This window comes from Nomascus leucogenys, chromosome 13 (assembly GCF_006542625.1).
Source record: "Nomascus leucogenys isolate Asia chromosome 13, Asia_NLE_v1, whole genome shotgun sequence".
In the NCBI taxonomy this organism is placed as follows: Eukaryota; Metazoa; Chordata; class Mammalia; order Primates; family Hylobatidae; genus Nomascus; species Nomascus leucogenys.
The window spans coordinates 98,940,144-98,967,409 of NC_044393.1; the positions used below are offsets into that span (position 1 = coordinate 98,940,144).

General features: G+C 45.3%; 2 protein-coding genes across 6 annotated transcripts in view; one reads left to right on the forward strand and one right to left on the reverse strand.

Annotated features, from left to right (window-relative positions):
* TMEM176B (transmembrane protein 176B) overlaps window positions 1-26,049 on the reverse strand; it is a 34,174-nt gene extending 8,125 nt beyond the window's left edge. Inside the window, exon 1 of one of the 3 annotated variants that reach the window (XM_030826142.1) lies at window positions 26,027-26,049. The gene's annotated coding sequence lies outside the window, so the exon portion shown is untranslated. Of the gene's footprint in view, window positions 1-900; window positions 1,131-26,026 lie in introns of those variants that run through there. The other 2 variants (XM_003270916.4, XM_003270912.4) reach the window with 2 other exon arrangements.
* TMEM176A (transmembrane protein 176A) lies at window positions 1,011-5,718 on the forward strand. 3 transcript variants are annotated; one of them, XM_003270911.4, is made up of 7 exons: window positions 1,011-1,569; window positions 2,128-2,316; window positions 2,815-2,925; window positions 4,000-4,056; window positions 4,220-4,432; window positions 4,962-5,072; window positions 5,426-5,717. In XM_003270911.4, exons 1-7 carry the CDS (start codon window positions 1,534-1,536, stop codon window positions 5,465-5,467), a joined length of 759 nt encoding a protein of 252 aa, XP_003270959.2. In that variant the 5' UTR covers window positions 1,011-1,533; the 3' UTR covers window positions 5,468-5,717. The 3 variants fall into 3 exon arrangements, with proteins under 3 accessions (XP_003270959.2, XP_012367670.1, XP_030682004.1); XM_012512216.2 differs by having other exon boundaries at window positions 1,342-1,429; window positions 5,426-5,718; XM_030826144.1 differs by lacking the exon at window positions 1,011-1,569 and adding an exon at window positions 1,653-1,681 and having other exon boundaries at window positions 5,426-5,718.
* Window positions 26,050-27,266: the final 1,217 nt, after the last annotated feature.

A 27,266-nucleotide genomic window follows, 5' to 3' on the forward strand; every position in this document is an offset into this window, starting at 1 on the left:
CCATTTTTGCTAGATTACTTCTTCACGTGCACTTTAGAATCAACTTGCCTGGCTCTAAAATAAATCCTGCATAGGCAATTCTAATGGACATCCTGGCTAAGTATCACAGTTTAAATCAAACATTATTAACAATTCTAATAACATCTCCCATTCGTACGCTACCTACTTTTCAAAGCAGTTTCACTCTTTCACCCACCTGGCCTCCTTGGGGTTAGAAAGGACAAGAGTTAGACAATTCCGCACGTGCACAAAAGAGCTTCGGACTGCTTCCCACAAAAGGAAGCCCAGCCCCAGATTCCAGCCAGACCTTCCCTTGAGGGCCCAGGCCTCGCCCTGAAGGCACCTCAGGTTCCAGCTACCTCCGAGCCCCCAGGACCACCGCTTCCCCCGCCCCACGCCAACCCCTAGATCTGCCTCGCCGCCGCCTGAAGAGTCGGATCTGAACCAGGCCGGCACCACGGAGATTCCCCTGTGGGCCGCCCGACACCTGGTAGGTGGTGGGCTCTTCCCGGCTGCCCCGAACACTTTCCTCTGTCCAGCTCCTCCCGTGCCCCGGGGCTGGGGAAAGCGTCAGGCAGCCCCGCCGCGCCCTGGCCGCGTCCCAGGAGCCACCCCACCATAGGGCTCCAGCCAGGGTCCAGGCGTGCAGGCGGCGGAAGGTGGACGGGACGCGCCAGGCCCAGGCCTCTCTTCCCGCTCTCCAGCCGTTTTTCTGGGGAGAAACACCTGCACCTAGCTGTCCCTCCCTCCTACGCGAGTCCTCCTGGAAACCAGGATGGAGGAAGAAAGACGTCCTGTGGACAGGACGGGGCGGGGGGGCGGGGCATGGCCCTGGGGACTCCTCATGACAGAGGGTCCTGCGGCAAGAGGGTCTCCCGGGCCGCGGAGGCCCTGCCTCACCTGCCGTCCTCCGGGAGCCGGCAGCCGAGCAGAGCGGACAGGAGCTGACCCCGAGCAGGGGAGCGACGGGAGGGCGGAGACGGCAGATGCACCGGTGGGGACTGCGGCCCCGCCCAGGCCGCGCGGTTTCCCGAAACCAGCTGCGGCCCGGGGACCCGGCAGGGGATTCCTCCCGGAGGAGGGGACCAGGCGGGAGAAGGCCGAGCCCCCGCGCGCCCCCCTGCGCTCCCACTCGCGCAGACTTGCACCCGGGCCTGGCCGGGCGGGGCTGGGGGCGAGAACGACCCCACGGGCTTTCCCAGGGCCGTCCGCCCGCGCACCCTCCCAGCTCCCCAGAGCCCAGTGACCCTCGCGCAGCGGGAGAACCCCAGAGGGACCCCAGGCCCTGCAGCCTGCCGTGAACCCGAGGGGCTGAAGTTCAGCCCCACCCCCGCCTCCCCTCCCCGCCTCCGCCTCCAGCTCTCAACCCACTTCTCCAGCCGGCGCCCCAGCCCTCCCGCCGCCCGCTCGCAGGTCCCGAGGAGCGCAGGTGAGGCGGCGCCCCGCTCCCGGCGGCCCCCGGGCCTCCTTCCGCACGCGCCCCGAGCTGCCTCCGCACAGTTGGAGGAGCGTAGGAGGGACCCCCACCCAGGGATGAGACTGCAGGAATGGGACTGCGGAGGAAGCCAGGTGCGGCCCCGGCTTTTGACCTCCCTCCGCACCGCAGCGCGGTCCTTCACGGGGCAGGGGCGGCGTGAACCCGTCGGGCGTGAGCAGCAGTCGGTGGGGCGGGAGGTCGGCGGTGGGAATCCGGAGCCCAGCCAGGGCGCAGCTGCTGCCACAGGAGCTCCACAGGCAGCCAAGGACTCGGTCCTGTCCCAGAGCCTGCTGACTGTGGAGGGGAGGCCGCAGGAAGAGCCCGGGTGGAGGGGGTGAGGGGTCGAGGTGTGGGGCGCTGCTTGACCCAGACGCCAGGGCCCTGAGAGGAGGATGAGGGGGACAGAGCAGATCTTGGGCGAAAAGGGAGGTTCCCGCAGGCTCAGTAGTCGCCGCAGCTCCAGCATGGTCAGCAGCCCCCTCTGCTACACACATTCCCCTCGTGAGGGGGCCAGGGGTGCGGCCCTGTGACCAGGACAGCCATTCATTGGGTGACTTTGAGCCACCACTGGCCCCTGACCTCCCCAACTCCAATGAAATCTGCGAAAATCTTCTGACAGCGCTTCCTCTCTGGTGCTCCCTTCCTCATAGACTGTGTCCCTGACAATGGGAACAGCCGACAGTGATGAGATGGCCCCGGAGGCCCCACAGCCCACCCACATCGATGTGCATATCCACCAGGAGTCTGCCCTGGCCAAGCTCCTGCTGACTTGCTGCTCTGCGCTGCGGCCCCGGGCCACTCAGGCCAGGGGCAGCAGCCGGCTGCTGGTGGCCTCGTGGGTGAGTGTGACGGCCTGCCTCGTGGGGCAGCGGGAGGGACTCCCCACCTCTGGCCGCAGCAGCACTCTCTGCCAGCCTCCCTCTGAACAGGACACCGAGCCAGTTATGTCTTCTTAGAGATGTGATTCTCTGGCCTTCTCAGTAAGAGCCTGGGGAGGGGAGGCTCTGGGCTGAAGGGGTGTGGAGGAGCCACTGACCACGCAGAGTCCCAGTCAGTGGAGCCCTGAGTCCATCCTTTCCTCTGGGCCAAACTCAGGATGGGCCGGCTCTCCTCTCCTTCCTTTCCCTTCTCTTTTCTCCTCCTCCTCCCTCTTCTTCTTTCTTCTCCTCCTCCTCTTCCTTCTCCTTTCTCTTCTCTTCTCTCTTCTCTTCTCCTCTTCTCTTCTTTTCTGTCTCTCTCTCTGTGTACCTCTCCCTCTCTTTTTGGGGTTTTAGCGGTTAATCCCTGCAGTGGCAGGTCCACCTAGGAGCCGGGATCTTGGGTCCTTTGTCTTTCAGGTGATGCAGATCGTGCTGGGGATCTTGAGTGCAGTCCTGGGAGGATTTTTCTACATCCCCAACTACACCCTCCTGGTCACCTCAGGAGCTGCCATCTGGACAGGGGCCGTGGTGAGGAGAGCAGGACAGTGCTTGACTGCCTGTGAGAGGGGTGGGGCATTGCTCTCCTGATTGCCATCCTTCAACATGGTGCCACAGAATGCTGGCAGTCGGAGATATCTGATTATCTAGGCCCATTCCCTGCCTGTTCAGATGAGCAAACAGCTGAGGGCAGTGGTGGCATGTCCTAGTCACACTATCTGCTCTCCCATACCCTGCCCAGTGCTGCTCCCACCAGGCTGGCCGCCTCTCCCTGCCTTCAACAGTTAATGTCAACTAAGGATCTAAGGACCTGCTCATCTCCAGATACTTGCACTGAGATGGGGGAGGCAGAGCGTTCCAGATAGTATGTGATCCCCCAGGAAGCATCTCCCCCTGGTTATTCCCATTGTCCTCCACAGGCCCTGCACACAATGGGAACCCAGGAATTGTTGTCAATAGATGGGTGTGTGCAGTTTGCACCGGAGCTGGGTAGGCTGGTCATGGTACCTACACCCTCAGAATAACACTAAAACACTCATATTTACTGACAGAAGCCGAGAGTAATTACCTTCAGCCAGCCCGTGGCAAAATACCCAGCTTAGTTACAGAATTAGCCAAACAGGATTCAGGTCCACCTGTCCACTGGGATATACTAGATTTCCTGTTCTTCAAGCCCAGCTGAGTGGATTATTGGGCACTGTTAGGACAGGCTTCTAGACCTAACAGTGCCCACTCTGTATAGACTCACCCTTCGTCGAGATCTTCTCCAGCACCCCATGACTTTTATCCACAAGATCCCACCATCCCTGGAATTTTCATAAAGCACTTGGTGTTGTTTAAAAAGGAAGGTTTAGAAGGGAAGAGGGGCTCACACCTGGCTTGACCACAAGCTCTTAGGTGTCACTAAAGCAGGGCCTTTTGCAGCCTCAGGAGTTGGATCCAGGCTCCACCCTCTCAGCACTTATCTTACCATGGATAATAAAGCTTAGCATGAAACCTCCGGCCCAAGCTGTGTGCCAGGGAAGGGCCTGCATGGAGGCTCTCTCGTGGGAGAGGACTTGCATTTCCTGTGCTAAGCCTGCTTCTGGCTCAATCTCTCCCCAGGCTGTGCTGGCTGGAGCTGCTGCCTTCATTTACGAGAAACGGGGTGGTACATACTGGGTAAGTTCAGGGAAGGGCATGGGAGGGGACCAGGTTCAGGCTGGAGGTCACCCCAATCTCCTGCCCTGTTGCAGGCTTCTCTGGGCCTTGCCCTTTTTTCCCCCGACTGGACTCTGAGAGAGACTGAAACACGAAGATTTCTCTCTGCCTCCTCCCTCCCCAGGCCCTGCTGAGGACTCTGCTGGCGCTGGCAGCTTTCTCCACAGCCATCGCTGCCCTCAAACTTTGGAATGAAGATTTCCAACACGGCTACTATTATTACAACAGTGCCTGCCGCGTCTCCAGCTCAAGTGACTGGTACACCGCAGCCCCCACTCATAGTCCAGAAGAAGTCAGAAGGCTACACCTGTGTACCTCCTTCATGGACATGCTGAAGGTAGGTGGCCAAGGAGAAGGGGCAGCAGCAGGTGAGGCAGGGATGGCCAGGCCAGGCCGGGGGCAACAGTCAGGTTCTCCACCAGAAATAGGTGTTACCTATTCTGCACCAAGCTTGAGTATTGTCACCAAAGACAAAGCATCAGACAAAATAGAAATGGCTCCTGTAGGGTGTTACAGACTAGTGGGAAATAGAAGCATTAAAATAATAAGAAATGAACCAATATAGCAAGTGTGCAGAGTACTGCAAAGGTGTTAAATGCATGTTTTCCCTTGATCCTCTGAAGTCTTGGAGGTTATCAGGGAATCAAATCATAGCCCAAACCTGTCACTGTACAAATGAGGACACAGGCCCAATGTGAGGAGTTTCCAGCTGCATTCTGCACACTGAATGCATTGACTTCCCCTCCAGAAGCCACGAACTTGGAGATAAAGGGGTAGAGATTTTCCCAGGTCAATAAGGAGCATGGGGACAGAGCAGGAAGGCAGCTGTCATCCTGGTGCTTATGGCCTTGGCCCTCTGTCCCCAGGCCTTGTTCAGTACCCTCCAGGCCATGCTCTTGGGTGTCTGGATTCTGCTGCTTCTGGCATCCCTGGCCCCTCTGTGGCTGTACTGCTGGAGAATGTTCCCAACCAAAGGGGTGAGTCCCTAAAGTGTGTGCCTGTGTGTTTGGGGCAGTGGAACTGCTCAAAGGAGACAGGAATGGACAGTGTACAGTTTGGGGAGGAGAAAGGGGCCCATGACCCAAGTCCCACCTATTATCATGCCTGTCTTTCTACCCAGTGGTGGCCCAGCCCAGAAAGCCCCCATCCCCAACCAAGTGGCCCCCAAGTCAAAGAGCCCAGGAATCCAGGGAAGTCCATATCCATGCTATGCCTTTGCATCAGGTACCATGCTGCTGATTCTGGTAGCTCCAGAGCTAAGCTGCCCTGGAGGAGAGACTCCGCCCTTTCTCTCCCACTCACGATTGTCTTGCCTTTCCTCTTCCCTTAGAAAAGAGACAAGAAGGAGATGTTGGAAGTGAGTGGAATCTAGCCATGCCTCTCCTGATTATTAGTGCCTGGTGCTTCTGCACCAGGCGTCCCTGCATCTGACTGCTGGAAGAAGACCCAGACTGAGGAAAAGAGACCCTTCAACAGCCCCAGTTTTCCTGCCCCCATGACCATGGCCACAGCCCTGCTCCAGCAGCACTTGCCCATTCCTTACAACCCTTCCCCATCCTGCTCCGCTTCATGTCCCCTCCTGAGTAGTCATGTGATAATAAACTCTCATGTTATTGTTCCCAGGTTCTCGCTTAGTTATTCCAGGGAATTTCTCTTGGCTGGAGGAGGAAGTGGAGAAGGAGCCAATGGCAAACCTCCCACAGCTCCCCAACCTCCTGCCTCAGGCTAGAGTTGCTGGTCCTGGAGCTAGAACCTCTTTGAGGCTGATCCTGTGGCTGTAGGTTCAAAGGCCTAGGAATAAAGGATGAACGGGGCTGAGACTCTGAGCCCACTCCCTACCACTAACATTTAAGAAGATGAATGCTTGGCAATTTAAGAATTAGATTTTTTTTTATTGTGACTGTTTGAAAAAATTAAGTAGACAACATAACACTGATAGGACATCCAACAATATAGAAAGGACATCCAACAATATGGCAAAATAGAAACCCTTACAAATTGTCCCATAAAAAATCCTAAAACTGCTTGATAAAACATGAATCATGTATTTTTAAATTCATGACTATGAACCAAGAAAAAGATGGAGGCCATCAAAGCCTATAGTAGAAGTAGGGGCAAGAATTCAGAGAGTGAAGCCAGTATCTGCCTGTGTCAGTCCCACAACCACCCACATACTCAGTGTTCCACTTGAAGGACCCACAGGGCTCAGCATGTAGTTGTGTTCATGGCTAAGTTATATTATAGTAAAAGGATACACAAGGTGGGGAAAGAACACATTAGGTGGACTCTGGAAGAATCCAGCACAGGCTTCCTATATCTTCCCACAGTGAGAGGCCACACAGTAACACAGCAGTGTTTCTGCCCAGAGAAACCCACCTAAGACTCAAAGACCAGAGTTTTTATTAAGAGCTGGCCACATAGGCACTCCCTCCACCTGCACAGCTCCTGCAATTCCAGACTCCCAGAGGAAAAGCAGGTGTCCACCTGAAATCACATTATATAGTCTAGGCAAGCTGATAGACTGGAATTTAGTATGCAGGCACACAAAAACACCTTATCAGCCAAGGAACATTCCAGAAGCCCAATTCCTAGAAGACCGCCAAGGGTAGCAAAACCTTGTAAAGGGTAACCGTCTGTTTTAACTCTTTCTTGCACACTGCCCTAGGGCATCTGCCAACCTCTTGCAACCCAAAGCTGCACTTAATAACTATGTGAAAGATAGTAAATGAAGCCTAGAGCCACTTAAGCTGGAGAGTTACAGTGAAGGACCCAGTATAAATCTTCACTTTCCGAGAACAACTGGGAAAAAATCCACTCCATCGAGGGAGATGACAAGTAAACTCTTGGTGAAAGGAGTCAGATGAAGATTCATGAATACAAGCCGGCCCTAACATGGACTTATGGATGGAATTCCCACTCCTTGGATAAACCCCCAAACTCTGAGAAAATAATTTAAAGGTTCTCAAGATGGTAGTGACCCCTGACACCTGTCAGAAACAAATGCAAATTCTGCTGGAGAAATTTACCTTCAACTAAGCCCTTAAATGATCTGCATGACTATATTTTTTTAAAGTGAGACAAATAAATAGAAAGCAAAAAAAAGATGATGATTATAAATTTACGAGTAACTGCAATAAATATAAATGGATAAAATAGTCCATTTGAACCAGAAAGATAGACTATATTTTTATAAAACTCATCCATATGCTAGTTACACAAAACACAACTAAAGCAAAGATACAGAAAGATAGTAAAAGGATGGGGAAAAAAGATATAATAACCAAATTAGTATGGCTGTATTCAAGAGCATTGCCAGAGACAAAGAGGCCACTCACGGTCAATCCAATTGTCATTCTCTCTTCCTTACTAACAGAAATCCAGTTTTGTTTTGTTTTTAAGTCGCTACTACCAGCCTTCCTTGCAACTGAGGATTGCAATGACCCACACTCTCGGCCAATGAGAAGTCGAGATAATTCACTGGGGACAGAAAGAATTGGTTGGTTTCCCTACTTTCTGCTCCCTGCTTCCTCCCCTTTTCCCAGGAATCAGGACCCCATACCTGGCACTGGAGGAGCCATCTTGTGGCTAAGCAGGTAATAGTCACAGGTTGGAAATGATACAAAAGACTAAGGAGGCTGGACCCTCAACAACATTAACTGAATATGCCCAACCAATCCTGTATACTTACCTTTGAACAGCTCTAGATGACAAAAAAATAAATGCCTTGCTGGCTTTTTTTAAGGAAATTTTTTAATTTACAGCAGCAACAAAACTATAAGATACTTAGAAATAAATCTAGATACTCAAGACTGGTAAAGAAAATCATAAAACTTTATTGAAAAACATTAATGAATACCTAAATTAAATAAAAAAGACATATACTATGTTCATAGATGAGAGGACTCCATTTTGTAAAGATGGCGTCTCCCTCCAAATTGATGCATAAATTCAGTGCAATCCAAATCAAAATCTCACCAGAGTTTTCTTAGTATGTGATTGGCCAATTCTCAACTTGATACAGAAGATAAAAAAATCAAGAATGTTGGTGTGTTCCAAGATAGCCAAATAGGAACAGCTCCAGTCTGCAGTTCCCAGCGTGATCATCGCAGAAAACAGGTGATTTCTGCATTTCCAACTGAGGTACCTGCCTCATCTCATTGGGACTGGTTGGACAGTGGGTGCAGCCCACAGAGGGCGAGCCGAAGCAGGGCAGGGCATTGCCTCACCAGGGAAGCGCAAGGGGTCAGGGGATTTTCCTTTCCTAGCCAAGGGAAGCCATGACAGACTATGCCTGGAAAAACGGGACATTCCCGCCTAAATACTGTGCTTTTCCAACAGTCTTAGCAAATGGCACAGCAGGAGATTATATCCCATGCCTGGCTTGGAGGGTCCCACACCCACAGAGCCTTGCTCACTGCAAGCACAGCAGTCTGAGATCAACCTACAAGGCAGCAGCCTGGCAGGGGGAGGGACGTTTGCCATTGCTGAGGCTTGAGTAGGTAAACAAAGCACCTGGGGAAGCTTGAACTGGCCAGAGTCCACTGCAGCTCAGCAAGGCCTGCTTTCTCTGTTGACTCCACCTCTGGGGGCAGGGCATAGCTGAACAAAAGGCAGCAGAAACTTCTGCAGACTTAAACCTCCCTGTCTGACAGCTGTGAAGAGAACAGTGGTTCTCCCAGCACAGCGTTTGAGCTCTGAGAACTGACGAACTGCTTCTTCAAGTGGGTCCCTGACCCCTGTGTGGCCTAACTGGGAGACACCTCCCAGTAGGGGCCAACTGACACCTCGTACAGGCAGGTGCCTCTCTGGGACAAAGCTACTGGAGGAAGGATCAGGCAGCAATATTTGCTGTTCTGCAATATTTCCTGTTCTGCAGCCTCCGCTGGTGATACCCAGGCAAACAGCGTCTGGAGTGGACCTCCAGCAAACTCCAACAGACCTGCAGCTGAGGGACCTGACTGTTAGAAGGAAAACTAACAGACAGAAAGGAATAGCATCAACATCAACAAAAAGGACATCCACACCAGAACCCCATCTGTAGGTCACCAACATTGAAGACCAAAGATAGATAAAACCACAAAAATGGAGAGAAACCAGAGCAGAAAAGCTGAAAATTCTAAATACCAGAGTGCCTTTTCTCCTCCAAAGGATCGCAGCTCCTTGCCTGCAACGGAACAAAGCTGGATGGAGAATGACTTTGACGAGATGACAGATAGGCTTTGGAAGGTCGGTAATAACAAACTTCTCTGAGCTAAAGGAAGATGTTCGAACCCATCACAAGGAAGCTAAAAACCTTGAAAAAAGATTAGACAAATGGCTAACTAGAATAAACAGTGTAGAGAAGACCTTAAATGACATAACGGAGCTGAAAACCATGGCACGAGAACTACATGAAGCATGCACAAGCTTCAGTAGCCGATTTGATCAAGTGGAAGAAAGGGTATCAGTGATTGAAGACCAAATTAATGAAATAAAGCGAGAAGAGAACTTTAGAGGGAAAAAGAGTAAAAAGAAACAAAGCCTCCAAGAAATATGGGACTATGTGAAAAGACCAAATCTACGTTTGATTGGCATACGTGAAAGTGACAGGGAGAATGGAACCACATTGGAAAACACTCTTCAGGATATTGTCCAGGAGAACTTCCCCAACCTAGCAAAGCAGGCCAACATTCAAATTCAGGAAATACAGAGAACACCACAAAGATACTCCTTGGGAAGAGCAACCCCAAGACACATAATTGTCAGATTGTTGAGGGCAGCCAAAGAGAAAGGTCAGGTTACCCACAAAGGGAAGCCCATCAGACTAACAGTGGATCTCTCGGCAGAAACTCTACAGGCCAGAAGAGAGTGGGGGCCAATATTCAACATTCTTAAAGAAAAGAATTTTCAACCCAGAATTTCATATCTTGCCAAACTAAGCTTTATCAGTCAAGGAGAAATAAAATCCTTTACAGACAAGCAAATGCTGAGAGATTTTGTCACCACCAGGCCTGCCTTACAAGAGCTCCTGAAGGAAGCACGAATCATGGAAAGGAACAACCAGTACCAGCCACTGCAAAAACATGCCAAATTGTAAAGACCATCGATGCTACGAAGAAACTGCATCAACTAATTGGCAAAATAACCACATAACATCATAATGTCAGGATCAAATTCATACATAACAATATTAACCTTAAATGTAAATGAGCTTAATGCCCCAATTAAAAGACACAGACTGGCAAATTGGATAAAGAATCAAGACCCATCAGTGTGCTATATTCAGGAGACCCATCTCACATGCAGAGGCACACATAGTTCAAAATAAAGTGGTGGAGGAAGATCTACCAAGCAAAGGGAAAGCAAAAAAAAAAAAAAAAAGCAGAGGTTGCAATCCTAGTCTCTGATAAAACAGACTTTAAACCAACAAAGATCAAAAGAGACAAAGAAGGCCATTACATAATGGTAAAGGGATCAACTCAACAAGAAGAGCTAACTATCCTAAATATATATGCACCCAATACAGGAGCACCCAGATTCATAAAGCAAGTCCTTAGAGACCTACAAAGAGACTTAGACTCCTACACAATAATAATAGGAGACTTTAACACCCTACTGTCAATATTAGACAGATCAACAAGACAAAAGGTTAACAAGGATATCCAGGACTTGAACTCAGCTCTGCACCAAGCGGACCTAATAGACATCTACAGAACCCTCCACCCCAAATCAACAGAATATACATTCTTCTCAGCACCACATTGCACTTATTCCGAAATTGACCACATAGTTGGAAGTAAAGCTCTCCTCACCAAATGTAAAAGAACAGAAATCACAACAAACTGTCTCTCAGACCACAGTGCAATCAAATTAGACCTCAGGATTAAGAAACTCACTCAAAACCACACAACTACATGGAAACTGAACAACCTGCTCCTGAAACTACTGGGTAAATAATAAAATGAAGGCAGAAATAAAGATGTTCTTTGAAACCAATGAGAACAAAGACACAATGTACCAGAATCTCTGGGACACATTTAAAGCAGTGTGTAGAGGGAAATTTATAGCACTAAATGCCCACAAGAGAAAGGAAGAAAGATCTAAAATTGACACCCTAACATCACAATTAAAAGAACTAGAGAAGCAAGAGCAAACGAATTCAAAAGCTAGCAGAAGGCAAGAAATAACTAAGATCAGAGCAGAACTGAAGGAGATACAGACACGAAAACACCCTTCAAAAAATCAATGAACCCAGGAGCTGTTTTTTTGAAAAGATCAACAAAATTGACAGACTGCTAGTAAGATTAATAAAGAAGAGGCCGGGCGCGGTGGATCACGCTTGTAATCCCAGCACTTTGGGAGGCCGAGGCGGGCGGATCACGAGGTCAGGAGATCGAGACCACGGTGAGACCCCGTCTCTACTAAAAATACAAAAAAAATTAGCCGGGTGTGGTGGCGGGCGCCTGTAGTCCCAGCTACTCGGAGAGGCTGAGGCAGGAGAATGGCGTGAACCGGGGAGGCGGAGCTTGCAGTGAGCCGAGATTGCGCCACTGCACTCCAGCCTGGGCGACAGAGCGAGACTCCATCTCAAAAAAAAAAAAGAAGAAAAGAGAGAAGAATCAAATAGATGCAATAAAAAATGATAAAGAGGATATCACCACTGATCCCACAGAAATACAAACTACCATCAGATAATACTATAAATACCTCTATGCAAATAAACTAGAAAATCTAGAAGAAATGGATAAATTACTGGACACATACACTCTCCCAAGATTAAACCAGGAAGAAGTTGAATCTCTGAATAGACCAATAACAGGCTCTGAAATTGAGACAATAATCAATAGCCTACCAACCAAAAAAAGTCCACAACCAGACGGATTCACAGCCGAATTCTACCAGAGGTACAAAGAGGAGCTGGCACCATTTCTTCTGAAACTATTCCAATCAATAGAAAAAGAGGGAATCCTCCCTAACTCATTTTTTGAGGCCAGCATCATCCTGATACCAAAGCCTGACAGAGACACAACAAAAAAAGAGAATTTGAGACCAATATCCCTGATAAACATTGATGCAAAAATCCTCAATAAAATACTGGCAAACTGAATCCAGCAGCACATCACAAAGCTTATCCACCACAATCAAGTCGACTTCATCCCTGGGATGCAAGGCTGGTTCAACATATGAAAATCAATAAACATAATCCATCACATAAACAGAACCAATGACAAAAACCACACGATTATCTCAACAGATGCAGAAAAGGCCTTCAACAAAATTCAACAGCCCTTCATGCTAAAGACTCTCAATAAACTAGGTATTGATGGAACGTATCTCAAAATAATAAGAGCTATTTATGAAAAACCCACTGCCAATATCATACTGAATGGGCAAAAACTGGAAGCATTCCCTTTGAAAACCAGCACAAGATAGGGATGCCCTCTCTCGCCACTCCTATTCAACATAGTATTGGAAATTCTGGCCAGGGCAATCAGGCAAGAGAAAGAAATAAAGGGTATTCAATTAGGAAAAGAGGAGGTCAAATTATCCCTGTTTGCAGATGACATGATTGTATATTTAGAAAACCCCATCATCTGAGCCCAAAATCTCCTTAAGCTGATAAGCAACTTCAGCAAAGTCTCAGGATACAAAATCAATGTGCAAAAATCACAAGCATTCCTATACATGAATAACAGAAAAACAGAGAGCCAAATCATGAGTGAACTCCCATTCACAATTGCTACAAAGAGAATAAAATACCTAGGAATGCAACTTACAAAGGATGTGAAGGACCTCTTCAAGAACTACAAACCACTGCTCAACGAAATAAAGGAGGTCACAAACAAATGGAAAAACATTCCATGCCCATGGATATGAAGAATCAATATCGTGAAAATGGCCATTCTGCCCAAGGTAATTTACAGATTCAATGCCGTTCCCATCAAGCTACCAATGACTTTCTTCACAGAATTGGAAAAAACTACTTTAAAGTTCATATGGAACCAAAAAAGAGCCCACATAACCAAGACAATCCTAAGCAAAAAGAACAAAGCTGGAGGCATCATGCTACCTCACTTCAAACTATACTACAAGGCTACAGCAACCAAAACAGCATGGTACTGGTACCAAAACAGATATAGACCAATGGAACAGAACAGAGGCCTCAGAAATAACACCACACATCTACAACCATCTGATCCTTGACAAACCTGACAAAAACAAGAAATGGGGAAAGGATTCCCTATTTAATAAATGGTGCTGGGAAAACTGGCTAGTCATATGCAGAAAGCTGAAACTGGATCCCTTCCTTACACCTTATACAAAAATTAATTCAAGATGGATTAAAGACTTAAATGATAGACCTAAAACCATGAAAACCCTAGAAGAAAACCTAGGCAATACCATTCAGGACATAGGCATGGGCAAGGACTTCAAGACTAAAACACCAAAAGCAATGGCAACAAAAGCCAAAATTGACAAATGGGATCTACTTAAACTAAAGAGCTTCTGCACAGCAAAAGAAACTACCATCAGAGTGAACAGGCAACCTACAGAATGGGAGAAAAATTTTGCAATCTACCCATCTGACAAAGGGCTAATATCCAGAATCTTTAAAGAACTTAAACAAATTTACATGAAAAAAAACAAACAACCCCATCAAAAAGTGGGCAAAGGATATGAACAGACCCTTCTCCAAAGAAGACATTTATGCAGCCAACAGACACATGAAAAAATGCTCATCATCACTGGTCATCAGAGAAATGCAAATCAAAACCACAGTGAGTTACCATCTCACACCAGATAGAATGGTCATCATTAAAAAGTCAGGAAACAACAGATGCTGGAGAGGGTGTGGCGAAATAGGAACGCTTTTACACTGTTGGTGGGAGTGTAAACTAGTTCAACCATTGTGGAAGACAGTGTGGCGATTCCTCTAGGATCTGGAACTAGAAATACCATTTGACCCAGCGATCCCATTACTGGGTATATACCCAAAGGATTATAAATCACGCTACTATAAAGACATATGCACACATATGTTTATTGCAGCACTATTCACAATAGCAAATACTTGGAACCAACCCAAATGTCCATCAATGATAGACTGGATTAAGAAAATGTGGCACATATACACCATGGAATACTATGCAGCCATAAAAAGGGATGAGTTCATATCCTTTGCAGGGACATGGATGAAGCTGGGAACCATCATTCTGAGAAAACTATCACAAGGACAGAAAACCAAACACTGCATGTTCTCACTCATAGGTGGGAATTTAACAATGAGAACATTTGGACACAGGGCAAGGAACATCACACACCAGGGCCTGTCATGAGGTGGGGGGCTGGGGGAGGGATAGCATTAGGAGAAATACCTAATGTAAATGACGAGTTAATGGGCACAGCAAACCAACATGGCACATGTATACCTATGCAACAAACCTGCAAGTTGTGCACATGTACCCTAGAACTTAAAGTATAGTAATAAAAAAAATTCACCAAACACGACAAAAAAAAAAATAAAGAATGTCGAAGAAAATTTCCATGTCCCCCGAAATCCAAATAAATAGTTAGACAAAGGAGGGAATCAAACCAGACTATGGCCCCAGTTGGCAAAGCTGTCCCAAGGACAACAGGGGGAATAAAGCTGGCATGGTGCTCTGTAAGAGCTCTGAGCTTGCAGTCAGAGACATGAGCACAAATCTCAGCACTTCCACTTCCTAGCTCCTTGACCTACCTACAAAACCTCCTGAGCAACAGTCTTTGTATTTGTAAAATGTGGATAATTATATCTAAAACCCAAGGCTAATGTGAGGATCAAATGATACATATAAATATATAAGTGTCTAAAAACTGGACACCCTACAGTATGAATTACTCAAATAAATGTGGATTGCTAACAAAAAAAATTGGGGAGAACAGAAAGTACTCACCAATCCCCAAATCCTCTCTCCTCCCTACTTCAAAGGAAGTATAACAGAGTCCCCAAATGGGAATATAATCTCCTTTGGTCAAACTTCTAGAATGGGTATAAGGAAAACCAGAGCTATATACATCATCAGTGGGACTGACTACGCAGACACCAGAGAAGGTGCATGAAGTGGCCTTTGGCAGAGACTGGTGTTGCTCCCCAGTTTTCATTCTTTCTTCCTTTATTTTTTGTAATAGGTCCCTTGCAAAAAAACTGGGCATATAGCTTCTTGGAATGGAGACTAGATTTCTCAGCCTCCTTTGGTGACTTAATTCTAAGCAATAAGATTTAAAAGGAAATAGTGCATGTGTGTCCTGGGAACATCCTTTAAGAGAGAGATGCCCTTTGCCCCCATGATCTCTTTTGATGCTTGGAGTGCAGGTGTGATAGCAGCAGTATAATGAATGCTTATAATTTTACTTGTCTCAGCATTAATTTTGAATATTAACTGGACTTTCCCATACCAGCAGCAGGGCTCAGTTACCCTCAATACAGTTTCCAGTTCTATACTTCATCCCAGCTCTCCTGTGTGGCCAATCCAGATAGCTGCCTTATACAACTGCCTCCTGGTGACCAGCTCACTATAGGTCAACTGGATACACCCTGTTCCACTGGCCCTGCTGACTCCCACACCCTGTATCAACTGTGCAGACATGCCACAGTGAGCACCTCTGCATGCTCCTGGAACTCAGGCCTGCTTGCTCTAAATCCACCAACTAAAACTCCTTGTGGGAAACCTATTTAAATAATGCCCTGGACCCAATAAAGGGATCCTTTTCTCTCTGTCTCTGCCTGTGCTGCCTGACCTCCAGGCATGCTGTGTAGCCCCCAGGGTCTGCAAGTACTAAAATCTCTTAAACTTTCACATTGTGGTTGTGTCATTGAAGCCATGCCTGAAATCTGACTCCTATGGCAAGGCTTCCCCAAAGGGACCCATGCAGGTGGATGTCCTGCTGCTCTTTTGTCCAGAACTCTGTTAGCTGCTGTGGACAGTAGCTACCAGCCAAGCTGATGGAAAAAAACTGTTTTGAATGAAGAGTTTCACTTAAAACACGGACCGGACTGGCACGGTGGCTCACACCTGTAATCACAGCACTTTGGGAGGCCGAGGAAGGTGGATCACAAGGTCAGGAGATCGAGACCATCCTGGCTAACATGGTGAAGCCCCGTCTCTACTAAAAATTACAAAAAAATTAGCCGGGCGTGGTGGCAGGCGCTTGTAGTCCCAGCTACTCCAGAGGCTGAGGCAAGAGAATGGTGTGAACCCAGGAGGCGGAGCTTGCAGTGAGCCAAGATCACACCATTGCTCTCCCGCCTGGGTGACAGAGCGAGACTCCATCTCAAAAAAAAAAAAAAGAAAAAAAAAACATACAAAATTAGCCAGGCATGGTGGCTCATGCCTGTAATCCCAGTTACTCGGGAGGCTGAGGCAGGAGAAACGCTTGAACCCGGGAGGCGGAGGTTGCAGTGAGCTGAGATCACACCATTGCACTCCAGCCTAGGCAACAAGAGCGCAACTGTATCTAGAGCAAGCTATCTTGGGCCACGACATGATTTAGGAATAGTATCCATTCACTGAAGAGCAACAGGACAGAGTGTGACCTATGCACAACATACTAATCCTGAGCTGCCTACCTAGATGTTGATGTGTGAAAAAAGCTTAGGTTCGTTGACATATTCTGGCACTCACTGCCAGACATAACTCTAATTAATAAATTTTCACCTCAAAAAGAATCATCCTAAATGTTCATGCACTTAGCAACAGAGCTTCCAAGTACATGGAACAACTGTGGATAGAACTGAAAGCAGAAGTTGTCAAATCCGCAATTATAGCTGGAGACACAACATTCCTCACTCAGTAACAGATAGAATGAGTGGACAGAAATTAGCAAGGATATAGAAGAGCTGAACCACACCATCAACAACTGGATCTCATTACATTTATAATACAATCCACGACAATATCAGAATACACATTCTTTTCAAGTGCTCATGGAACATTCACAAAGATAGACCATATCTTCAGTCATAAAACAAACCTCAACAAATTTAAAAGAATTAAAATCACCCAGGGTATATTCCCTTAACCATAATGTACTATAAAACAACAAATGAAAAGTAATGGGAAAATCCCCAAACACTTGAAAATTAAACAACATATTTCTAAATCACTCATGGATCAAAGAAGTCTCAAGGGAATTAGAAAATATGTTGAACAGAACAAAAATGAAAATTTTTCCTAACAAAATTTGTAGAATACAGCTAAAGAAGTGCTTAGAGGCAAATTCATAGCATTAAGTATTTGTATGAGGAAAGAATAAGAAAGTTCTTAGCTCAATAATCTAAAATTTTATCTTAAGAAACTAAAAAAAGAGCAAAATAAACTCAAAATTGACTCAAAGCAAAATAGAAGAAGGAAAATTATAAAGAAGATAAATTGATTAAACAGAAAAATTAGGGAAATCAATGAAACTAAATGCAGGTTTGTTGAAAAGATTGATACAGCTCTAATAAGAGTGTCAAAAAATTATAATACTAAGAGAAACTGGCCAGGCATGGTGGCTCATGCCTGTAATCTGGGGACTTTGGGAGGCCAAGGTGGGTGGATCACTTGAGCCCAGGAGTTTGAGACCAGCCTGGGTAACATGGCAAAACTCCACCTCTGCAAAAAATACAAAAATTAGCCAGGCATGGTGGTGCACACCTATAGTCCCAATTACTCTGGAGGCTGAGGTGGTAGGATCACCTGAGTCCAGGAGGTTGAGGCTGCAGTGAGTCCCACAATCTCACCACTGCACTCCAGCCTGGGCAACAGAGTGAGACTCTGTCCAAAAAGAGAAAAAAAAGAAAAAGAAAATAAGAAAAACTACACAAATTACCAATATCCAGAATGAAATGGGGGGATATCACTACAAGCCCCACATACACTAAAAGGATAATAAGGGAATATTATGAACAACTCTATACATGGAAAGTCAACCACTTAGATGAAATAAACTCATTCCTCAAAACCCATGAAATATCAACTTATCCAATATGAATTAGCTGACATGAATGGTGCTACATCTATTAAAGAAATTGAATTTACAGCAAAAAATATTCTGAAAAAGAAATCTCCTGGCCTGGATGGTTTTACTGGATAATTCTACCAAATAGTTAAAGAAGAAATAACACTAATTCTACATAATCCCTTCCAGAAAATAGAAGAGGAAAACTTCCAAACTTATTTTATGGGCTCAACATTACCCTGAGACCAAAATCAGACAGTAAAAATAAGGAAAACTACAGACCATCCCCCATGAAAAGTATAAAGAAGACCACATGATCATATCAATTGATGCAGAAAAATCATTTGACAAAATTCTACATCAAAATATGATTTTTTAAAAAAAGTCTCAGTAAACTAGACATAGAGAGAATCTTCCTCAAGTTGATAAACAGCATCTACCAAAACCCTGCAGTCAACATTATACTTAATGGTGAAAAACAGAATGCTTTGTCCCGAAGATAGAGAAAAAGAAAAAAATGAGTCCTCCCACCACTTCCAATCAGTATCATACTGGAAGTCCTAGCCAGTACAGTAAGGCAAGAAATGAAAAAGGCATATAGATTAAACAGGAAAAAGAAAAACTGTCCCTATTTTAGGTGACAATAATTGCCTATACAAAAAATCCCAAGGAATTTGCACACACACACACACACACACACACGCAAAGCCCTATGGCTAATAAGTGACTTTATCAAGGTCACAGGATACAAGTCAACACACAAAAAACAACTGTACTTGAATATATTCACAATGTACAATTGGTAAGCAACATTAAAATATATTTACCTCAGCTCCAAAAAATTAAATACTTAGATGTAAGTCTAACAAAATATTACAGGATCTGTATGATGAAAACGACAAAATGTTAAGGAAAGTATCAAATAAGACCTTACTAAATGAGATACATACTGCGTTCATGGGTTGGGAGACTAAGCATAGTAAAGATGTCAATTCTCCCCAAAGTTTTCTATAAATTTAGCACAATTCAAGCCAAAATCTCAGCAGAAATTTTATGTATATATAAATATACATATAAACATATAGAGAGAGAGATAGAAAGAGAGAGGGGAGCTGATTTTGAAATGAATATGAAAAAGCAAATAAACCACAACAGCTGAAACAATTTTGAAGACAAAGAATAAAATTGGATGTTTTAGGAGTTGCTATAAAGCTACAGCAATCAACACATTGTGGTACTGGTGGAGAGAGACACACATCCATCAGTAGAACAGGATAGAAAGAAAGTCTTGAAATAGTCGCACAAACGTGGCCAAGTGATTTTTGATAAAGGTACCAAAGCAATTCAATGGAGAAAGGATAGTCTTTTCAACTAATGTGAACAGGGTTTGACTCCAGCTCAGAGCTGGAAAACCTGTTTCCCAAATTGTGTGTCCTGGAGTTGATAAGGAAAGACAACAACACTAATGGTGTTGGAACAACTAGACATCTATATGCAAAAAATTAACCTTGACATGATGTCACATGACATGATGTCACAATCTCACAGCTTACAGAAAAATTAACATAGAAGGCATAATAGACCTAAATGTAGAACATGAATCCATAAAACTTGTAGAAGAAAACACAGGAAAAATATCTTCCTGACCTGAGGTTAGGCAAAAATTTCTCAGACATGACACTAAAATACAGTTCACAAAATAAAAAAAGTGATAAATTTGACTTCATCAAAATTAATAACTGTTGGTCTACAAAATACTTCATTAAAAGATAAACTATATGCAAGGAGAAAAATATTTGCAAACCATATACCTGGTTAAGAACTTAACCAGAATATATAAAGCACTCTCAAAACTCAACAGAAAGCAAGCAACCCAAGTTTTAGAAATGAGCAAGACTTAGACACTTCACCGAAGAAGATACACGGATGACAAATAACTACATGAAAAAATGATCAACACCACTAGGCATTAAGTAAATACAAATTAAAATCATGATCAAATGCCACTACACACAAATTAGAGCAGGTCAAATAGAAAACACAGACAATACCAGATGTTGGCCAGAATGCAAAATGGTACAGTCACTCTAGAAAATGCTTTGGCAGCTTCTTCCAAATTTAACCCTACATCAGATGACTCAGTGATCACACTCCATGATATTTACCCTAAAAAATTAAAGCTCATGTTTACATAAAACTCTGTATGTGAATGTTTATAGGAGCTCCATTTATAATTACCAAACAACTGGAAGCAACACACATGTCCTTGCATGGGTGAATGGATAAACTGTAGGAATATCCATACACAGGAATACTACTAGCAATAAAAGGAATAAACTACTGATACACAGAATCACATGAATGAACCTTAACATCATTATGCTGAGGTAAAGATGCCAGTCCCCAAAGGTTACGTAATGCATGATTCCACTGATATGATACTCTCAAAACGGAAAAATTATAGTGATGGAAAACAACTCAATGGTTCCCCATGGTTAGGGCTGGGAAGAGCATGTGACTGAACAAGGGACCGCCCAAGGAAGATTTGCGGGGTGACGATACTGTTCTTTATCCTGATCATGGTGTTGGTTACATGAATCTGTACACATGTTAAAATTCACAAATTGTACACAGAAAAAATGATCAGTTTTGCTATAATGATAATTGATAAGAATCTAAAATAATAATGAGTTTGAGATGAATTTGCCTGTCTCTATCTCAACATCCCAAAGTTATCTCCAGATGTGAATATTCATTTTCCCCATCAAAACAGGAACTTCAAGCCTGTGGCTTTGGATGTGTTTTCAAATACACAAATTGCTTTTGAATTTTTATTTTGAATGAAAGGTTGCAGTGGCACGACATCTGATTTCCTACAGAAGAGAAAACCGGAGACACGAGACTTTCCAAGGCAGTTTGGGAGGGGGCAGGGTGGCTGCAGGGAGAGAAGCCCGGTGGCTGCAGAGAGAGAAACAGGGAAGCTGGGAGAAGGCCTGAGAAGTGGGGTGGAGGGGAGCTGCTTTCCCGGACTCTGATCCTCCAGACACGAGACACAAAGGAGGTTGCCAGATTCTGAGAGTAAAAGACCATTTTCCAGCAGAAGGAAAAACTGGGTTGACATTCATTTATCTGAGTGAAGAATGGTAAGAATTTACATCCAACCTAACCATTAAAGGACTGATTTAGAAGCACTTAGAAGAAAAATTCATACCATCTTTAGCCCAAGAAAGTAGTTTACCAGGTCTTTATTTCGGTTTTACTCTGCCAATGTTTCTTAGGACCTTAATGATTAACAAGTTCAAAAACAGAATTAGAACAAGATTAATTTTAAATGCAAAAGCCTGGTTCCGTATCTGAACTATCTCTTACAAGCCAGCTAGATGTGATTAACTCTGCCACCTACAGGCTACAAAAAGTTTTCCCCAGGGAAAAAAATAGAAAAGAAAACATTAACTCTTTCATGCAATTCTTTGAAAAATATTAATTCATTGATTGAACAAATGTGTATTAATACCTCTCACGTGGCAGGCACTGTCAGCACTGGAAAGGGAACTGTGAACAGGTTGGACAGTCCCCTGCCTCCCCCAACCCACAGTGACGTTGAGGAGTGAGGGCCAAAAAGCCATGACATTTTCCAGTCTTCCGTCTGGCGCGCCCCAGGCTACCTGCTCTGCTCCAGCCAACTGGTCAGAATCACACCATTACATCCCCCAGGCCCCAGAGTTACAGGGCAGGCAGGGTTTTTCCTACTGTTTCACTGTCTTCAGCCAGTTTCTCCTTGTCCCACCTCATCGGCTCTAGGACACACAATTCAGAAAACAGGTTTTCCAGTTCTGAGCTGGAGCCAACCCCTGTCACAGCCCACCCTAGCTGAGCATCCACCGTGATGCTGGCCTACTCCTGCCCCAACCCTGGCCCAGTGAGATGCAGGGCTGCCGATTCATTAGGAAGACCCTCTGCACTTGAAAGAACGGTGTGGAAACAATCTTCAGGAGAGGATCTTCTTGGAAACACGAGTGCTACCCTACAAAGAGCCCGGGAGTAGCCTCTCCTCCCTCCCCCACCCAGTCAAGGCTAGGGGCACAGAGAAATCTGCCTCCTCCCCAACAGAGGCAATGTGACCCAGGGCCCAAAGTAGAATGCCCTGAGAATGCAGCCCCAGTCCCCCAGCACAATCTGGTCACCTTTAGCCCCAAAGACAAGGATTTCTCAAACAAGACATAAAAAGCACCAGCCATAAAGAAAATGACTGATAAGTCCAAATCCACTCATGTTAAAACTTTCTGATTCTCAAAAAATGAAGGAAGGAAATGAAAAGATAAGCCACATAATCTGATAAAATATTAGTCAACACATAATTAACAAAGGACCAATATCTAGAAGGTGTTAAATTGAATCATATGAAACTGCCATTTTTTGTAAGTCAAAAATGGTCAAATGCCAGCAATTTCACATGAAGAATTGTTAAAAATCATTAAGGCAGACAACCCAACAGAAAAAATTGCGAAAGATCTGACACTGTACGTAAGAGGAAGCCCAAATGGCCAATAAATAATGGAAATGTGTTCAACCTCATCAATAAACCAGGTAGTCAAATTAAAACCTCAATAAGATAACATGAACTAAATCCACAATATTCCACAAAAATTAAAGTCTGGCAATACCAAGTGTTGGTTAGGATGTGGAGCAATGGGAACTCTTGTATGCTGCTGGCAGAAATGTAAACTGGTACAACCACTTTGAAAAACAGGCATGAACTAGCAAAGTTGAAATATATGACTTATGACTCCACCATTGCATTTCAAGGTATACACCCAGATACACAAATTACCAAGGTCATGTGTGCAGAAATGATTATAAATACATTGTTCATAATATCCCCAAACTAGAAACAAGACTAATATCCATCATCATTTGAATGGATACACCCATTGTTGCAAATTCCCAGAGTAGAAAATTACACACTGATGAACAACCTACAACTACATAAAATTGAGAAAAATATATAAGACAAAAAATTATCTTCAGTAAGACTCTGTTTATAGAAAGTTCAAAACAGACAAAACCAACTTATATCCTTCAGGAATGCCTACAAAAAAGGAAAAAAATCTAGAGAAAAGCAAAAAAGTAATTTGTACAAGAGTTATTATATGGCTTGTTTCTGGAGAGAGGGAGAAAGGGAGGGATTGTTATTAGGGGGTTGGGGGTGTTTCTGGGGTAATGAGCTATTCCTTGATTTGGTGATATATTAAGTTTGTTTTATAATTATTTACACAACTATATATGCTTAATGTTCATTTGTATGTATATTTTATAATTAAAAAGAAAACTGAAGAACCCGAAATTCTGTCAAAGTCAAATATCTTTAGACAAATCTTGAGGACAAAGGGAATGGAAATTCCATCAAAGTGGTGCGGTGACCTGAGTAGAAGTTTACAGATTATAATCTGACATGAAAATCAGAAATTATATGAACCAAATCTAAGAGAGACAGCTAAATGGCCACTGCCTTTAAGTAACAATGTCTCTCTTTTAGACTCTAAATAGGAATCAAGGGGTCCCAGTAGTGTCACATAGATGTAGACACATCCCAACAGTATTCTCTAGTTAAGAAGTTCAGCAAGATGGAAACTCATTTCCCAAAATCAAGAACCATAACTTATGAAGAGAAATTATATTCTGAGCAGCACTTTTGAGGCAGGAGATGGTAGAGAGGGAACCGGAGACTGGATACAGGAAGAATGAGTGAGAGCATGAGAGCAGAAGCAAGGTGAAGGGGCGAGTGAGCAAGAAGTGAAATAAGAAGCAGAGGCTGAGCAGCCAAAACAAAAGTGAGATTTTTAAAAAGTGAGTAAGGAGCCCACATGGCCGGCTAGATCCGGACCAAACCTGTCAGGGGCAGCTCCTCAGAGATGAGCATGCACGTTAGACAGAAAACGTATCCTTAAAATGTTCCCATATGGTAATTAGCTACTTAAGGTTCATGCATATGGACTGCATATTATGCATGTACTTAAAATTATGGGATGGAGGTGACTAGCAAAAAGTCACAAGCGCACACGGGCCAAAGTATTAAATAACTAAGCAGGCCACCTGTCCATCAAAAGGCAGACACTGGCTAGAGATCAGGCTGTCTTGGCCACAGAAGAGAAAAAATATATAAAAGAACTCAAAGTACACCAAATTGACGTTGATCTCATTTTGCAGAGGTCAGTCCACTCTCCCCTTTCCGAGAGTGTAATACTATGCATCATACACTTTTGCTGCTTTGCTATCTGTGTGTATCTCGTCCAATTCTTTGTTCAGGACACCAAGAGCCTGGAGCTGCACAGCACCATCTGGTAACACTTTCAAGAACAAAATAAAACCAACATCAGGGATGCCGCTAGTTCCAGAAATGTTTGTGAAAGTTGATCAAATGAATTGGGTCATTTTTGTCACACCCAACTAAAACAAAGTCAAAAAGCCAGGGGGAAAAGCACTCAGGAAAGACAGCATTGCTCCAAGAATGTAATTCTCCGCATGTCTAACTGCTGAAACCAACTGTTGTAACCTGAGACCAGTTTTATCGACCCTGCTGAGATAACTTGCTGCAACTCTAGGACTAATTTTGCCCAATGCCATTGCCCACCAGTTGGAACTTGCCAGCTCCCCAGAACCTTATTAGTGCCAATGACCTTTCTCAAAGAGCAATGGGTAACATTCAGTAAAACCTCCAGCCTTCTCTTTGTTCTTACGGTGTGCATGTGTGTCCCAAGTGGCAATCCTTTCTTCCCAAATAAACTGTTAAATTTAGAGCTCAGTCTCTACATTTTTATTTTGACTTCAACAACTTGAAGCCAGAAAGAGTAGGAAACGCAGTAAAGGAAGCTGAGAGTATGAACTCCCATGCCACAGCTGAATTAATAAAGGACCACCGGGTTTGGAGGCCGGGCAACAGATAAGAGGAACTTTAGAAAGGTGGTGCTATCCCCAGTGAGCTTTTGGAACACATGTCTGTCCCTGCCATGTAGAGGAAGATAGTACCTGGCATTTTACCTGGCCACAGCACACACAATTAAATATTTGCTGAGAGAATCCCAAACCAGGAGTGTTTCCAAACTCCCCAAAGCTGCGCTACTGGGACACAAGGTGGCGCTGCGCACATTCATGGGGTGGGGAGGCGGGGCTTAGCACACAGCTCCCTCATCATTGGCTGTTAGAGAGTGAGCAGCAGGCAGATTGTCCATTGGATACCAAGATATGGCGGCTCCCTGACTGGGAAGACATGACCTTACACACCTTGGTTCTTTAACTTGACCTTGGGAAGACAGGGCCAGCCAGCAAGGTGGCTGGGGAGAAGGCCGAGGTCACCGGGCCGCAGACGGGAATTGAGGGTCAGGAGCTGAAGTGGAAGTGGAGCCGGCGCCTCCAGCCGGTGGCCCTCCCCCACCCCACTCCTGGGGCCCTCCTGGCCCAGCGTCACCCTGCTGCGCTAGGACCTACAAGGGCAGCCTCTGGGAGCCCTCTGCTTCACCTCCTCTCCTGGGTCAGGCTGCCAAAAGAACAAGCTCCTCCACCCTGCCTGGTGAGCATGGAAGGAGGGCAAGTGTTGGCAACCGTGGTAACTCGGGGTAGCCATATTTTTGTGCAGTCACTCTGACCCCATCTCGATGGACAAGGATTGTCCCATCTGTTTCTACAACTGTTTCCCAAATAGGCAGTGCTGTCCTAAGGAAGCACCCACCTGGCCCGAACATGCTGTGCTTTCTTTGTGGCTGCCTTGCCTTCCCAACCAATTGTAACCCCTTAGAATCAGGACTGTCTCCCGTGCGTTTTCTTCTCCCTGCAGCCTCGCCTGCAAAGGCTTCTGTGCCTTCCCTGAGATGTCCTAGCAAATGGGTCTTTTCGAACATTACCCACCCTAAGTCCTGGGCCAAGCCAGTTCTCTGCCTATTCAGAACAGAGTGCGTCTTTACTGTCATGCCATTACCTGGCAAAGGGAATTGCTGGACGGCAGGTGGCACAGAATTCCTTTGGAACTCCAAATTCTTTTTTCAGCTTAGTCTTCCCTATGATTCTGACATTTTCTGCCTGAAGGCAGAACACATGGGTTGAGCTTGGGTTCTCAGAATAGAGGGGTGGAAACCAAAGCGGGTCTGCTTGAAAGGATTCATTTTTGAGCCTTCTTCCCAACAGAGTATGTGGCCAGCCCTGAAGACAAAAACAAAAGAAAGGAATGAGATCAAAGTATCTGTTCCCCTGGCTTCCTCTGTGCCAGATCACAGCCTGGCTTGGCACTGTTCTGCCAAAAGCCACCGATTTGGTCGGGTGACTGTGTCCTGCAAGTCTCCCCCGATCTATTAGCCATGCCCTCTCCTTGCCTCTTCTCACCTACCTAGGGATGAAAATGGCTTCCAACTGCGCTTAGCTCCAAGGTGCTTCACCTCCCCTGGTGATGTCCTTGCCCCTGCCTCATCTTTGTAAATAGTCCCTTCTTTAAACTCGATATTCCTCCTTCTGAGAATGCCGTTTCCTAGCAGAACCCTAACTGACTTTTGTGACTTTTCTTTTTCTTCAACTTTACTCTCCTTTGATCCTGGAATCAACTGCATTCACAATAGAGTACCTACAACTGCCAGCCACCGTGCTAAGCACTGGCCATGCAGAGATAAGAGGCAAAGGTTACAGTCTGTGGATATCTTGTGAGGCCAGGGCTATGATGGAGGTCAGCTCCAGGTGGGGGCACGGCGGAGAGAGGAAGATGATCAAGGGAGGCATCAGAGAGTCGGCAGCAGCCAAGCAAAGGTCGGAAGGGGCAGAGTGTTCCAGGCAAGGGGTGTGTGCCGAGATAGGAGCCTAGGTATGCTGGCATTGCTGAGACTGATGAGAGGTCAGACCCTAGAGGTACACAGAAGCCAACATATCCCAGTAGGCAGCCTCTGGAGGACTTGGGCAGGGTAGCAAATGGCCAGATTCCCACTGTGGAAAGGTCATTCTAGCAGAAGCAGACAGGCTATATTTGGAGGAGACAAGTTTGGGAGTAGGAAAGCCAGTAGGAGTCTACTGCAGGAATTTAGGTAAAACATAGCAAAAGCACAATCCAAAACAATACGGGAGGAAATGGAATGAAGGAGATAGGTGAAGGAATTCTCAGGAAATAGAACTTGCTGGGGCATTGGGTGTGACTGGGAGGGGAAGAAATATGAGTCTGGCAGGACTCTCAGATGCCT